Below are 17,551 nucleotides of genomic sequence, written 5' to 3' on the forward strand. Positions count from 1 at the left end.
CATCTGGGGAAGGACACAGCTAAAGCCATCCAGGGGCTTGCGTGTCTGACCACACCATCAGGATTTGATCAAGTTCCCTGAGACATCGAGTTCCCTATCTTCAAGAGTTTCCAAAAACCTGACGAAACCATCCATGGATTTCGATTACTTTGCTTGATCTTGTTGGCTAGTTTTATCCGTCCAGGGATTCTTACCAACTAATTCATCAATTAAATTATAAACGAGAAAAGTGAGAATGGTAAGACGTTCACATCAAACATTGTCTTCATCACTAACAAGTATATATGAACATCCAATGTGTGTAGGCGACAGCGACACCTGTGTCGATCTGATCAGTATCCCTTGATAACGACATGGTCTGATTATACCGGCCGACATTATTTTAACTTTTGAGCAAAACATGTTGGCAAGAAATTTTCAAAACATAAACCATAAAATCAAAGACTTGAATGTCAGTGATTGAAACCATATTTTTTAAAATTCTACAAGTTTACTTGCACCAGGGTTCACAGCAATTATAGCTCTTACTTCATCCATACGATCAATCTGACCTCACATATATAAATGGCTTATAGTAGTGCCGGCAGTATTTATCTTCGCCTATGTGGAGATGTCAACCCTCTTTTCTTGATTGCACAATGCTCCCATCATCATTGAAGTAAGCTATTTTCTATTAAAAATAGTGGGGTTTTTTTTTTTTTTTTTTGCTTTTCATTTTCAATAATTGAAGTCTTTGAAAGGTATAGGCAGATTGAGGAACTGTTCAATACGTGGAAACATGTCAGATTTCAAGATAAGCTTTTTTGTCTTTGGGATATCTCCATCTTACAATTCTCTTCTTTTCTTGCACCACACCACTGCATGTATGTGAAGAGGGTTGGTAGCCTACATTAGGTGCGGCCCAATAACGTCAAATATTTAAATAAAATTTTTTAATTAAAATTAAAAAAAATAAACTTTGAATATTCAAATTTATATTTTTGATTTGATATATTCAAATATTTATTAAGAAGTATCAAAAATATTTAGTTATTATAATTATTTTATATTTTTAAATAGTTAATATAAAATTAACAATTAAAATTTTTAATTTAAATAAATTAATTATCACATAAAATAAAAATAATATAACAATAAAATATAAACTCCAAATTAAAGTGAAAAAATCTATAAAGATTAAAATAATACCATCTAGTTGTTGAATGTTTATTGCAATTCATCAATAAGCCTCATAACTTTATGAACATAATAGCATAATAGACTTTTTACGTATTTTTTAGAAGAAAATTAAAGTTAAAAAAAAAGAGCAAGGGAGGGAAGAAGACTTAAACAATGGATATTATAAATTTTTTAAAAAAATTAATTTTATCTATAGAAAATAAAATAATTGTAGAAAATCATTAAATATATGTTATTGTTAAATGATTGGAAATAGAAAAAATAAGTAAGAAAAAATAACTATTGGAGATCCTTAAATATATATTACTGTTAATTGATTGAAAATAGAAAAATAGTTGAAAATTAACAACTTTGTAGGAATTGACAAGTGATAAAAAAAGTTGAGATTTATTAAGCACATAATTAGAGAAATAAGAGAATATATTATTTTATTAATTATTTTTTACTTTTATATATTTTTAATAGAAAATGAGATAATTAGTTCAGAATTAATAGAAATGTAGAAGTGAGAGAAAATAAATATTTATTAGACATGAGTGAATAAGTAACTATTTTATTAATTATCTTAAATTTTTTATATTTTTAATATTATTAATTATATTATTATTATTGTTATAAAAATACGAAACCTCTCTAAATTTGAAGCCTAAAACCCTAACTTGGATAACCTTACCTAAGGGCCGGTCCAGGCCTACATTTTCCCTGCCTTTTTCTTTGAGTCTCTAAATACATTGATTGATATTCAATTTGAGACAATGCACTTTGTCACAACAAGGTATAGGCTCCTAATGAACCAAGACTTGTAATTTCAACTAGCAAGCTAGCTAGCCATCCATGGAGCTGAAAAATCAGCAAATTCTCTGGCGCCCAGTCTAGTGTCTCTCCCCTTTCTTTTTCATTTACTTCGTAAGGGAGAAGGGGTGGAACCAGGGTTGCTTGTTTCCGAAATAGACATATAGCGAACGGGTTTTTCAATTGGGAGTCTTTATATATATTATCTCGATATTAAGAGTTAGTCCATTAGAAAGTTCCAAAGAATAGAACATTAAACTTGAAAAATTCTCATACACAATAATAATAATAAAATGTATTAATGTATATATTTAAAAGTCAAATACTATTAATTAATTATATTTTGTTCATATTTTACATGACGCAATTCAAACACCTAAACAGGAATTGTTGGTTTTAATTCAGACTCAATCAATAACAATTACTCTACTCATATGTTAAAATTTACATAATTGCATTTAAAGGTAAAACGATATGACACAAGTTGGTAAAGAGCTTTTGGATAAATGCCGTTGAAATTCATTCTTATACCTAATTATCATTATTAACATTATCTCTAAGCAATGGAGCTGGTATATAAGGACGTAATCAAACAAGTGATGTGTATATATTAGCACAGATCTCCCCTCTTTTTCTTTTTCTTTTTTTTTTATCCGTTGAATTTTATATATAGAGAGAGAAGAGACCATAAGCCTTTAAATTTTTAAAGAAAATTTTTTGACTAGTTGAAATACAAACAAAAAAGTGATGATGAAAAGATAATGAAGATATAGTTGAAAGAATATATCAAACCCTATTTTCTGTACACGCAGCAAGGTAGTAGTTACAAAGTTAATTTGATCTTACATCATGGGGACTGAACTTAGGTGACAAGTAAACTATGAAAAACATGGAGATATACTTGAGTTCAAAGAATTTTTTGAGATTCAAGATTTTGAAATTGAGTTCAAGTCAGCACAAGGAAAGAAAAACAAACTCGAGAAATCACATCAGGTTAGCTCATTGGATTATTAAACATTAATTTTGATCAAATGTTACGTATATCACTATATAGTTACTTTTATCGATCCTTTTCAATATATTCACTATTTTATAATCACGTTTTTAAAAAATAGAAATTAATTCAGAATTTGTAAAAATTGAAATTTCATATTTAAGGAGTTTGAATTCAAATCTTCTTTTTTCTAGAAGATATATAAAGATTTTATAGCATGTTTGGTTGGCCCCTTTATTCCAAAGGAAATTTTGTTCCTCTATTTGGTTGTGAAATAAAATCCTCTAAAACTAAAGAATAGTTAATAGCGTGCTATATATTCTCTAAAATCCTCTAAAACTAAGAAATAGTTAATACCATTCTCCCCATGGTATTAGTTATTTCATGGTTAAGAAATAAACTCAAAAAATTATAAAGATTAAAATATCCCTAACAAGAATGAAAAATTACAATCATGTTTGCATAAAATATATTTTTTTCTCTCTTCTCCTTCTCTCCCTTGATTCCAACTTCTAATAAAATATTAATATTAAATTATAAATAAAATATGAATATTTAAATTATCAATTATTAGTATTTAAAATAAATTATAAATTATTACCATTTACAATAAAATAAATTAAAAATAAATAAGAATAATAACATTTAAATTTTATATAAAATATTAATAATAAAATTATCAATTATAAATATTTTAAATAAAATAACAATTATTAATATTTAAAAACAAAATAAAAAATTAATCATAATAGTATTTAACATAAATAAAATATTAATATTTTCAAATATTAATGATTAAATTATATATAAATTATTAATATTTAAATTATTTATTATTAATATTTTAATTAAATTATAAAAATTAAATAAAAATAAATAATCATATATATAATAAAAAATATTTTTCTTTTGCTATTTTCTATTCTTTTTTAATTTCAAAGTTATTATTACTAATTAAATATTATAATAAACCATAATAATTATTTTTATCTTATTTTATTTATCATATCAAACTATATAATAAATATTTTATTTTATTATTATCTTATCTATTTTTACCTAATAACTATTTTAACGTAACCTTAGTAATACCTATAGATGGAAACTGAACCTTGAGGAGCAGGCCTACCTTGTTCACACTTCACGACTAATTGGGCGCTGGAGTTTCATCAAAGTGGCCCAAAAGCTTGACTTCAACTATCAGAATACCCTAATAGGTGTGTAAGAATCAAGGACCATGTGCAGCTGCAGATTTTGATTACTGGTATCTGTCAGCCTTTGGTCCAACATCCAACTTGATGCTGATAACATGAAAGAAACAAAAGTTAAGGATGTTTTAGAAGTTCTGGTCTTAGCTTCAAAGATTGATAGTGCGGAAATCATTATCCCTAATGTAACAGATGTAGAACTTAGCAGAAATAAAAGGGGTTTTTCTTCCCTTTTATTCATCACTCACTTTATTATAATATCCCACTATCAGCAATACGCGTGCTTTCCAGTCTATGATTCCAATATTTGCAACTTTACCCAATAAAAAACCTGGAACGTTAGATTGCTTTTCATTAGCCAAAAAAGACAAATATCAGCATGCTGCGAGATTCAGATTCCTCAGCTGTTTCAACTCTTTATCTGATCATTTCATAAAGCTTGCGCTACAAATGGCAACTCTGGCCATTGGGCTGCAATTGAGATGACTCCGTTTTCAATAAAACTGCCAAGCCCATGATTTCACCTGTAGGCCAACACAAGTCCTAGCCAAGTTTACCAGGCTGCAACAGAAAAGTTTAGAATCAGCCCCATGATTTCACCATGTTGCAATTATGCCTATGCTAAAGTCTTGCCTCAGCTATGGTTTCGGGCCTTGCGGCCGGGGGCCATGGCAATTGGCAAAGGGAGTGCCAATGAATAAAGAATAGCTTGAAGAAAATGGGAATTTTTCCGTCACATGGAGAAATGATGACATGAGCAACCCTACTGTTTGTAAACATTATTCTTTGGGGGACCTTATCTGGATTGCACTTGAGAAAGTTACAGTTACACACCCTCAAAATTGCAACCACCCATCCACTTGACTTAATATCGGAATGGCTTCCTCAGTTCCCCATGATATCTCAACCACATGGCCACCACCACCCCCTCCTACCTCAAATTTCATTCGTCAAGCAAAAGGCATCCTCCTCCTCACCTACTTCACATGGGATATGTTTAGGGCATTGCTCAAGCTAGGTCTGCTAGTCTATGCCCAATGCTGCCCAAGTGCTTATATTCAACTAAATCTCTCATTTTGCAGATAATATAAACTTGCCATGCATATGAAAGTGAGCTGTTTCCTTGTTTGCCATAATCTAATTAGGCCACTATGAAACTTAGCATGTGTCACCAAATTCTTTATCATGTGGGTGACACTAATAAACTAGCAAATGTTCTTGCTAAGAGTAGCACAATTCACATCAATACTTTTGATGCCTGCAGGCCTATGATTATTTTAAGGAAATGCACTTCGATGATCCCATGTTGTGCTAAGAGAGTTGAAATTAATAGCATTTGATATTAATGAATCAAGCCCACTTTGTCAATATCCCCAAAGCAACTGAATGGTCTTTACAAAAGATTCAGAATTGGAATGTTTAACTAGGGCCCATCATGTTTGGTCTTTGTCCCTCCTCCTGGTGCTTATTTGGGAACTAAAATAACCCTTCATTGGTTGGAATTCAAATTCATAGTTGCTTGAGGAGGAAACAGACAACTTTCTTATTGTGTCAGATAGAATATTGAGTCGTAGCATTTAATTAAACAAGAGTAAGAGAGCAGAGCAGAGTGTTTAGAGGGGATAATTTAGTGTTTGCTTCAAGCGTGCATTAGCCACAGGAAAATGGGGGGCAGGGACATATTATATTGCGCCTCAAGGGATATTTTCCCATCTCTTTGTCTCACTTTTGCAGCCTTTTGGAGACGTTGCTTCGTCGTTTGTTCATGTGGGGACTGTTTCTAGCTGTCAGTTTGGTTTCTTTACGAGTACGATCAAAGAGTATAAAAAGGATTGGAGGGAGGGAGTTCTTGCATTCTCAAGTTAAGACGGAAAATGGAACAAGCAAGAGAACTTGGACTTGTGTTTCTAGTTGCAGTGGCGTTGATCAGCCCGTGTTGGGTTGATGGAATGCATGACTTCGAGCAAAAAAATGGGGTGGTTGGGTTCAATTCTAGTTCCAGCACCAAGGTTTCCAGCGAGAACCATAGGTTTATTGGGGATGTACAAGACAAAAACACACAAATTCTTCTGAAGAAATTTTAGTCCAAAGCAATAGTAATATTAACAATGGTGGGAAAGGAGGAGGAGGTGGTGGCGGTGGAGGAGGAGGAAGTAGCCAAGGTAATGGAGGGGGAAATGGCAGAGGGGGTGGAGGAAAAGGTAACCCACACAAGAAAAGAAAGCCAAAGGGCAATGGTGGTGGTGGTGGTGGTGGTGGGTGGAGGAGGAGGAGGAGGAGGAAGAGGAAATGGCAAAGGTCATGGATGGGGTGGAGGAAATGGAGGGGAGGAGGTGGGGAGGTGGTGGGAATGGTGGAGGAGGAGGTGGGGGTGGAGGCGGTGGCGGTGGTGGTGGCGGTGGTGGTGGCGGTGGAGGAGGAGGAGGAGGAGGAGGAGGAGGTGGAGGTTGGGGTTGGGGAGGAGGTGGCAACCCTGGTAGCTGCTGGATTTGGGGATGTGGTGGCACAAGAAAATCAATTGGCGGGAGGACTTGACTCTCCAGAGGCAAACCATGCACATTGCCCAGTTTATTGCCAGTATGTGTGCGTATATATATATATATATTCTCCATGAAATAATCCTTTTGCCCTGCTTATGGGTGTTACAGTTTTGATATTGATGTATTCTTCCATACCGGATGATATTGATTTATAAATGTTTTGTTTGCAAGCCTAGACACTAATAAAAGTTTCCCGTTGTGTCCTGGTAAGTTTAGCCTATGAAATAAATAAATAAATAAATGAGTGAACATTATATTAATTTATTTTTATAAATTTTTTATTTTTTTAATAATTAATAAAATTTAAATTTTATTTTTTAAATAAAAGATCATACTTTAATTAAGAAATCAAATATTCAAATTTATAAATTTTTTAATTTATTTGAAAAGAGCTCTCATTTGAAGTTATGCATTTGATCGATTTAATTAATTTTATTTTAAATTTTTAAAATTAAATTAATTAAATTTCACTAAAATAATAATGTAACTCATCAAATTATAATAAAAAATAAAAAATATTGAAAGCGGCTTATATTGATCCATTCAATTAATTATTTCTAGTTGAAGGAAAGTAAATTATTAATTATCAATTTTTTTATCAATTTGATTGTAAATTTAAAACATCGGAAATTCATCAAAATGTTTAATAAATTACTACTCGTAACCGATTAATATTAAAATAAAAAAAATTGATCGTAATTTATCAAATCTAATCAAGTTTAATTAATTTTTTAAATTTAAACCGATTAATACCCATCCTTACTCTCAATTACGAGATAGTCCAAGATATTTGGTCTGATTCATTTAAAATAAAACACTCGACCGGACTTATGTCAACTTAGCCTTACTTCCATAGTCTCTGGTCAGGTCCAGGACATAGTCGGGCGCCTAGCTGGGCACCAGCACACTTCCTTAGCCCAGTCCAATCCAACCAAAGGGCTCCTCTCCTTGTCTATTTACTATCAATACAAAGAGAAATTAGGTACATGATAACTGATAAAACCAGCCCTTTTTCACGAAATTTTGCTCCCATTTCTTTCAGAGAGAATTGTCAACATCGAATCAATCACAACTGTGGGATTAACTCGTCACCAAATTAAAAACCAAAAGCAGAAATGGCAATCATGTAGCCAAATACAAAGCATAGGGAGCCAAAAACACGTGATTAAACACATTAAGTCAAAAAAGGTTGAGTGAGGTGGGCATACAGTCACCTCTCACTTATTGGTATGTGGACAATGGGGAGTGGGAGAAGTTTGAAGACTTGAGGAGCAGAGGCCTTGGAGCTTTTGGTCTTTGGATTTTCCTGGTGGGAGTGTACCGGCTACTCTTAGTCCCACATAACAAGCAAAGGGCTGCTCATTTGTTTCTTCTCCAACCTAAATATCATAACGTAATTAATACTACAACATTCCCATCAACATTATACCATTGTCACACTCAAAAATAATTTGCCATTATGGAATCAAGATTTCAACTATTTCCTCGTAATAGTTCATTTTTTGTTTTTGTAGACATACATTAATCAACTAACCTTTTAAACTTTTTAATAAGATTGAGAGATAGATAAATCAATTTATTTCTTAATTTTTATCTAATTAATATTTTAATTAAAAACTTCGAACTAAGTTTCCAATTGATATATTCAATGAGTCTATTAGATCAAGCTCTCAAAAGAGCATTTTGATCTATTATTCTAATTATATTTATATAAACAAAGTATGTTTCATTTAGTCGATGAAACTCGTTTTTATTATTATTTCATTAATATTACATTTTGATATTAATAATACATTATTTTAGAATATTTTTAATTTTCTTTTGTATAATATATTAACGACAAAATGACTTAAAATCTCTACAAAGAATGATGAATTGTGTAATTATCCCAAACATATATTTTCTTTTTCTTTTTTTTTTCAATGGCCGCTTACCTAATGCACATACCATGAAAAGATAAAAGCTTTGAACAAGGCAAATCCAATTTCCGTTATGGGATTGGGAGCTTTCAAAAACCACAAGACTTGACAAACCCATCTTTCCTACCACACCACACACTTTGTTGCTGTTCTTCCCTTATTTCCAAACGTTGGGAGAGAGTGGTTGGAGCCGGTGAGAGATAGCCATCACGTGATTGCCACGCAACAATAATGGCATGAGGGAGGGGGTGATCCTGATCAAACTCTCCCTACTTTGAGAAATTTCTTGATGGGATTTGGCTTTCGCATTGGTTGCCACTTCATGCTGATATTTCCCATACCATGAACCCACAAAGATGGTGGGAATAGCGGCTCGCCCCTACCTTCATTGCCCCATTTAAATACAATCAGATTCTTTCAAAACCATTGGTCTATGAGACATATGGCCAAAATTATCTAATGCTCTTATAAGTTATTTTTCTCTGGTTAGTCTCTCTTTCCAGCTAATAGTCTGATATGAAATCACTTCTCATTCCAGGTAGGCAATGATAAGAGTCTTATGTTCTATAATTACTATTCTGGTGTGATCTCTGCATCAGAATCTTATGAAATTGATTATTGATCATAACATTATTATAGAAAAAATGTTATAAAAAAGTTTGTTTAACAAATTACTTTAATACGATGACATAAAAGGTCGGTAAACCTAAATATCTAACCATTTCTAAGTATCGCAGGCGCCATGAGAATCAACAATAAACTGACTTGCATTTGACTGGAGAAGGCTAAGCAAACACAATTAGACATATGTCATAGCATGCTATAACTAACAAGTCAATCTTAAAAGCTATTAGCTTGCCTTTGGTCGCCCGGCAGAAAATTGCCCCGCATGCTACGACGCCAAGTACAGTTTAGACCTTATCCTCCCTCACGGTTGACCCAAACGCATTTGTCTCCTTCACGGCTTTCCGAGCTTTTATCTGCCCTTTTTTTAAAGTCTAAATTCAGCTGACTGATCAAAAAATTACCTAGGGAAGGAGCTGAAAGTCAAGTCAAGATTCTCTTTCTGTGGCATATATATATCAGATAATAAGCCATTTTGTTTTGTTAATCTCTCTAGTGTTTTATAGTACTTAATATATACACTCCTTTTTCGTTTGTTTTACAAGAGAAAAGAGTACTATTTAAATTCTCATTGCGACATAAGTTCAACACAAGAAAGACAATAAGGTATCTCCTTGTCTTATAAAAGTTATTATCTCATTTCAAAAAGTTAATTTATTAAACTGTCTAATGTCTATATATATAAGAGTAAAATGCTTGTTACTTATTTGATGTGAAATTTCATAAATTTTTTTTTATTTATTTGATGTGAAATTTTATACTATTTTTTTATTATTTATGTTGATGTGGCATTAAATAAAACTTAATTTAATTTTAATATCATTTTATCATGAAATCATTATTGTTCATCTAAAAATTAATTTTTTAAAATGTGCAATATTTTATCAACAATGTAAAAGATAAACCAATTTTCAGCACAATTTATTAAGCTATGAGTATATTAAAATGGAATTCTAATATCACTTTTATCTCGAAATTATTATTCAGCAAAGCGTGTAAGGCTGTGACTATCTTCCGACCCTATTAACTTTTCCTAGAATCAAACATGCAGAGCACGCATGAGTGTCTTGTTATCATAGGTAGGGATATTCGAGGATGTTATCATTTCCACTAGACTCGATGGAGAAAGACAAGAGCAGATAACCGAGTCTCTGTTTCTAGGTGTTCCAAGTCAAAAACTGGTTTGATTGGAGGGAGGCCGGCGGGTGGGGTGTGCCCACTCCACCTCAGTCCCCGCCCTAACTTTTAATTTTAATACATCCAGGAGGGAAACAACAAAAGGAAACAGGGCTGGGGCAGGGTAGGGCAGAGGCAGAGGCAGAGCTACACCCCTTTCAAGAGTATCGGTAACTTCACCTTAAAACCCAAACCCTTTTTTCTTAGCACCAGTCCAAACGTTTGCATTTACAAGGGAACAACTGAGAATTTGTCCAAAAACCCATCATCAAAATGTCCATATTCCGTCCAAGAATGAAACATCAAACACGAAATTGCTCCGAAATCAACCCCTTGAGAACCCTATAAGCTATCTAACTTGTGTACACTGACTTTGGCCTTTCAATTTCAGAGCCAAGAAAAGGAAAAATCAAAGCAAATTGCAAAGAATATCAAAGCTGAGTGCGTAGTCCTCACGCCAAATGCAGTTTCCCATTCACAATATTTTTGCTTTCCAACGGCCATTCCTGGAAAAAGGTTGAACGGTTCAATCTTTATCCCACCCTCGAAACTTTGTACTTCGTTAATGGAAACGAAAAGGACAAAGAAAACTGTAAAAAGGCTTAAATTCGAAATAACTGAGGTGGGAAAAGTGGGGAAAAATAAATAAATAAAGGGGTACAATTAAAGTTCTTCCTAAATCGGTTACATCTCTAGAAACCTACCGCGCCCACCCTGATAATGTCGAAACTAATGTACAACTCGAACCGAAACTAACTCGGGCCTTTTGAACCGGGACCTGGTCCATCTCTCTCTCTCTCTCTCTCACTGTTATCCTATTCAGTATTTTCACTACCGCTCTAAAAATCTAGTACTACTAATTTTTTTTTTAAAAGATTTAATGTTATCCAAAAGTGGGTACAATCGGCGGAGCTAGGCCAGGTCCCGCTTGACCCAAAGTTTCTTTCTGGCGCCGCATCTCTAGAACTTTCCGGTGATGGTTCGAGTGCAACTCGCTTGAAAAAGTGGGACTACAAGCTGGTCTGTACTCGGGTAAAAGCCGTCCCGACTTAAACCGAACTCCGCAAGCGTTACACAAAGTCTTAGCCCCCATTGGACCGGCTCGCCATTGTGGCGTCTTAGTGACACCGCAATGGCTGCACCTACGGGTCGGCTGGGTCCCGCTCCCACCGGTTGAGTCGGTCGCCGGTCTCTTCTTATGCTTCTTAGCCGGTGGCTTCTCGACCGAAAGCGGCTCGGACGGTTCAAAGTTTGAACCTGAACCACTGTTTGGGTACAGAAGCCATGGGCTCGAGGGGCTAGAGGAGGAAGATGATGACGTGGAACTTGAGGAAGATTCTGTGAGAGAAGGGGAAGCGACAAGGGACCAAACTCTGCCACCAGTTCGTGTGCGCTTGCTTCTGGCTTTGGCTGGAACAGGAGTTTTAAAACATGTCGTGATAACTGGTTTTTCCGGCTCAGCCAATATGTCTGCTTGTAACTTCGGGTTTTCCGTCAGCGTTCCGGTGGGATACGCCGTAGAGTGTTCCGAGAAGGAATCCTCAACGAAATGAGACAGCCATTCGAGGTTAGCCACGTCATCCGCCTGGAAAAAAATGGCACTTTTTTCACCATTAACATCCATACCCCAGAACAGAAAATAGCGAGAAGCAAAACTTTTTCTTAAAAGAAAAGGGTTCTTCATTTACCGGAACAGCTAGCTCGCTGGTGGGTAGGGAAGCGTAATCAAAATTCGTAGTAGTGTCGTTAGAAAGATGCTCCTCTTGGCTTAGCTTTTGTCTGTTAGGCGAAGAAGAAGAAGAAGAAATCGGTGCTCCTTCCTCTTCCTCTTCTTCTTCTTCTTCATGCTGCTGCTGCTGTTGTTCAAAAAAACCCTCTTCGTTAGTGAAGTCAAACAGGTCGTCGACGGAAAAGTCATCAGAAGAAACCCCATTCTGTCCATTAGCAAGCCAAATATCCTCCAGAAAAGCTTGAGGGCTTGATTTCAAAGCCATCTCCTTCCTAAAACTAGTCTTCAAGGCCGTCTCAACGCATTCCATTTCCTATAACAACACCATAAATCAAACTCAAAATTAAAAACAAAAAAAGAAACACACACACAGAACACCCAGAAAAAGAAAACCCCTTTTAACCAAAAAAAAATGCTAAGAACTATCTGATGTCACGACTGTCGTTTCCAAAAAATTGAAATACCTGAAGAGAAGAGGGTAAGAGCGAGGGAGTAGTCGAAGGGAGAGGAGGAGGAACAGAGGTAAAGGAGCGGAAACGGAAGAAAAGAGGGTGGTGGTGTGTTTGGTAAAGCATTGAATGAGGGCAGAAAGCGTCCGTGCCCTCTACTAAAAAGTGCCCGTTTTCTTCCTTGTTTAACTCTCTCTCTTAATTTTTACCTTTTCTCTCTCTTCTACACACAAAAAATATTTCTCCCCTCGTATTTAATTCCCCCCCCATTCCTTTATACGTTGCAATTCTTTCCCTCATAAATTACGAACAGAAAAAACTGACTGAATTTACGAAACACTACCCTTTGGATTATAAAGAACAGGACTTTTCACTGTCCGCGTTCTGTCACGGTTAGAAGGTCAGGTCGGACCAAAGCCTCAGATTCCCTGGTTTTTACTTTTTCTTATTTTTTTTATTAATTTTTTTCTGGATTCTAAAAAGAAAACAGAAATATGGTGTTGTCCGGCCTACCAAAAAATAAAACCAACGATCGTGAACACCTAGGAAACAGCCACTTTTCTGTTCTTATTCTTTATTTCTTTCTTCTTCATCTTCTTCCTTTTTACTTTTCTTTTTTTTGCTTTCGTAAGAATTCGGCCCCTCTCTTTTGACTAATTTACGTTTTTGCGTACCGCGTTGATCGCCGCTCGTCTTGGTTGTTCACCACTTTTCTTTTTCTTTTTTTTTTTCTATTTTCTTATTTTGTTTATTACGAAATTTACCCCACAAAAGGGCAAAAATCAAAATTAGACACCTCGCTTTTTCTTAAAATCAGAGAAATGTGTGGACCGAAAGAGTATGCATTAGTATTGACCAAATATTTTCATTTTTTTATGTGATCACGATACAATTAATGAAATACTTATCAACGGTGAATTATAAATTATAAATAACATTAAATTGTGATTTTTACTGTTTTTAATCAATGTGGTACTGTAAGGACATTTCTTAATTACTCTTAATTTAAAAAATAAAATTGTAGTTAGTTATTTGTAAATTTGATCAAAATTAATGGTTGTAAGGTACACAATAAGTATATACTATTTATTTGAATGCTTCGATTGCTTGACCAATGTACTTCCTTTCATGAAAAATTAAAATGATTTTTTTGGATAATAAAAAATGGGAAATATTACTATGAATTCTTAATGAAAAAAATTGAAGTTGTCATAATTATCAAAGTTATTATTACCAAATTCTCAATTCGATCCTAAACATTTCTTTATAATCGCTTGCGTTTAAAACAATATACAATCATTAAATCGAGGGACAAAAATTAATCAAGTAATTATCTTTGTTTTACTTCTTTTATTTACCTCGAGACTCAAAACCATGGTCCATGTCTAACGTTAACATTAAGGCATGAAGAAGAAAAAGCAATGCAACCAAAATGGGAAAACTATGTATGATGAGGGAAAGGGGTGTGGGTGATATTTATGTATTTGATAAATACTAAAGTACCCCATTGATAATTATGACCAAAGCTTGGGACAGGACATGCCTTCTAAGCAAAGACAAGCTCCAAAAAAAAAAAACAACAAAAGTGATACACAGACCAAAGCGGGCTACCGGGGTGAGGGGCCAGCTTTTGTCTGCACGTATCACAACTCAAAATGATTCCCTAGTCCCGTGTCACCATAATTATCTAGTACGAAGTTTTTTTACACTAAATTTGGTATGGACCGTTATATTAGTTGAAAAGCAGGGATACTTTCGTCACTAAAAACAAAACACGTAGATTTGTGTTTGAATACGTAGCTCCGACACCTAAAGCCGACGGTTTTTTACCCGGTAAAACACAAGTAGAAGCGCGGGGGTTGAGGGTGGGGTGGGAGAGGAGAGGGCAGTCGTTTTTAGCCGTCCAGGGACTGGTTGGATTACGTGTAGTGTTTCTATTGCACAATGACGTCAGGTCGCAACCCAAATTTGAGTTTTCGAGGGAGTTTAATTCTTTTTTCTTTTTCTTTTTTTAATTTGAAATTTATGTTTCGAAAACCGGAACGGACCGAAACGGTTTTAAAAACGGTGGTTTTTATGCGGTTAGATTGAAGGGATGCGGATTGAGGAGTGGAAAGTGAAATTACTAGGTTACCCCTGTTCAAGGTTAGTGTACGATGGGGAAGGAGCATAGAGAAAGCACGCAGAAAAGTACGGAATCTTCTGAAATTTCCAATGACAGAGTCCTAAGAACATGTCTCCTTCCTCTTTTTATCTTCCTTTGTTGGCCTCTTTCTCCCCCTTTTTTCCCCATTTTAACCTCGCCCGTCACCTTAAAGTATTTGAAAAAGTTACTACCAAATTGGAAAATTCCATCTCCTGAGCCTTACAGTATTTAATGTAGATAAAGGGCTTTAACTGAACAAAACTGTTTCCTCGTGACCATATATGCAATAAATTCTATTTATTTATTTATTAATAGGACCTTTGAATTTTTTTAAAATTTTTTCCCTCCTGACATAAGTATTGTCATCTGTAAGCTTGATTGTTCCCACGAACCTTGTTTAAATTTGAAAATGAAACCAATTAAGTGAAAGGATTTAAACTTGGTAGTTGGGTTGGGGGGGGGGAAAGACTTGATTTGAATGATGGGCTATGGGCGCCATGCTTTTCCTACTACCTGTTTGACTTTAAGAACTTATTAATCATATGTTTGTATATGATACGATGCTTTTGGATGAATGGGAGAGAGAGAGAGAGGAGGAGGAGGAGGAGGAAGGTTACATTGCTAGTATACGTACCATTCTCTAAATTGCGAAAGTATACTTCAAAATAGACAATATCTCGTAATTGAATACAGTTTAATAATCTTTGTATTAACAATGAAAAAGACCTGTTTGCCGTTTGATCATATATTTATATATAATACATTTTCTCTCATAATTATTTTAATTACTTTTAAAAGATAGAATTGTGAGAGTCAATTTTTAAGTAAATAATATCTCGTAATTAAGTACAATCTAATAATCTTTGCATCAATGGTTATCTACGCGTATTCTTTTAAACCTTTTGCCACCTTGTATACCGGTACCAAATTTGAAGCTGCCATAAGAAACTTGAAAGAATGTAGGACCATTGATGTATATAGAGCATACATTTTGTGAAGTTTGCTCAATAAAACATTATGCCTATATTGCTTGTCTTTTGTTTTTTTTTTTTTTGGGTTTCTTCCTATATAAAAAATTACCAATTTTTTGAATCATATAATTACAAGGAAAATAAATTCGTGTAGGGGCGAGGTAGAATGGCAGGAAATGGTGGTCCCAAATGTTGGGTAACATTTGAAACCATTTTGATTTTTCGACGTAGACTTCATCATGATTTATGAAGTGGTTGGAGAATGCCAAGTAAAAATTTCTGGTGGAAAAATTAATGGCTCTAGTATTCAGTTGTTGTTGCAAAATGTATTCTTTGCAGAAAAGTGAAAATGCATCCACACAAAATCAAATTAATTGTTATCTTGGTTAGTTGGCTATGAGATTGAACATGTGTGGCCTATGTTTGTGCTACGAATCTATACTTTTAACTTAAAAGATGTTATATTAATTAAAAATAAAATAAGTTTTGAATTTATTAAAAAAAAAGTGAAACACATTAACATTTTCAATATTTAATCATAATTACACGCAGATATATTAATTTTTCATGTGAATTTTTATTTAAAAAAATATTTTTGTTGGACATATAAGTTATATTGTTAGTCAATTTTTAATGTTTCTATTAGTTTGATAATATGATAATATTTTTAAAATAATTTTAAGTTTCATTAATTTTAAAAATTATCACTATATAAATTCTAATTTTTCATTTTAACATTATTTTTTTAAAAAAAATAAAAAATTTTCTAACCATCTGAGCCAACTGCACTCCCTGAGAAAGCACCGATTTGGTGCTCTTCAGGAGAGGTTAGGGCCAGGAGATAGGTGGTTAATCAATGTAAGTTAACATCATCGACAGCTAAAGAGAAAGGAAAAAGGTAAAAAAAAGAAAAAAAATATTTTAGACATTTCATATTTATGTATTAATGTCGTTTACATGTTTAGGGTAAAGTGTTCTCTTTAGTGGCTCTGCATGTAATTATGGTTAAAAGTTGAGAATATTAAAAGCTATTTAGCCTAGTTTTTTTAACTTAAAAACTATTATGAAGCTCTTATAAAAAATAATTATTTTTAAAATTAAACTAAAATTGTTTGGTGAACTGTTTGGCAAAATAAGTTATACTACTTCTAATTTTGGTTAAAATTAGCATTAAAAATATTTATGTTATCTTCAATCACCTAATAAACTAAAGTGAAACATGTCTGCTTTGAGCTTATATATAATTTTAGATGTTAAAATTAAATAAATCTATACAAAAACAAAACAACTTTCAAACATTGTATAGTAGTAATAGTATTAGATTTTTGTTGATCTAGCAAGTAATTGGACTACGATGCTTCAATTCCTTAAAAAAAAAATCGATGTATTTGACATTAAAATCTTTTTTGGTGAAGAAAAAAAAAACCTTTAAATAGTATTTTAAATTTTAGATCTTTTTTTCTCTTAATCTTCGTAAGAACAAAAAATTTTCAGATTTTGCTATTCTGTTGTTGGGTTTTTATTTTTGTTTTCTTCTTTTTAATAGTTTTTGTAAATAGAGGTAGAAGAAATAGATACGATTTGCAGTGGAGACAAGTCATTTACAAAGAGAGATCGATTGAAAGAGAGGTATTTCTCGAAAAGCTAAGGTGCTTTTAAAAGAAAAAAAGAAAAAGCTCGTCTTTGTAGTTTTTTTTTTAAAATTTTGTTCTTAAAAATAAGCAGCTTTTTAAAAGCTTCTCAAAATCTTGTTTGGCTTAATTTTCTCTTTTAAGAGGTAAATAAATTAAAAAAATTCAGACCAAACAAGTACTAAATGTATTT

At 33.5% G+C, this 17,551-nt stretch overlaps 1 protein-coding gene across 1 annotated transcript; it reads right to left on the reverse strand.

Moving 5' to 3' along the window:
• Nucleotides 1-11,055: 11,055 nt before the first annotated feature.
• On the reverse strand, nucleotides 11,056-12,883 carry GATA6 (GATA transcription factor 6). The gene is made up of 3 exons (XM_021418248.1): nucleotides 12,626-12,883; nucleotides 12,121-12,474; nucleotides 11,056-12,017 (listed from the first exon to the last, which is right to left on the reverse strand). The coding sequence occupies exons 1-3, from the start codon at nucleotides 12,734-12,736 to the stop codon at nucleotides 11,316-11,318; spliced, it is 1,167 nt and encodes a 388-aa protein (XP_021273923.1). The 5' UTR covers nucleotides 12,737-12,883; the 3' UTR covers nucleotides 11,056-11,315.
• Nucleotides 12,884-17,551: the final 4,668 nt, after the last annotated feature.

Source organism: Theobroma umbraticum, unplaced genomic scaffold, assembly GCF_002168275.2.
Source record: "Theobroma umbraticum cultivar Fairchild unplaced genomic scaffold, ASM216827v3 scaffold_44.0, whole genome shotgun sequence".
In the NCBI taxonomy this organism is placed as follows: domain Eukaryota; kingdom Viridiplantae; phylum Streptophyta; class Magnoliopsida; order Malvales; family Malvaceae; genus Theobroma; species Theobroma umbraticum.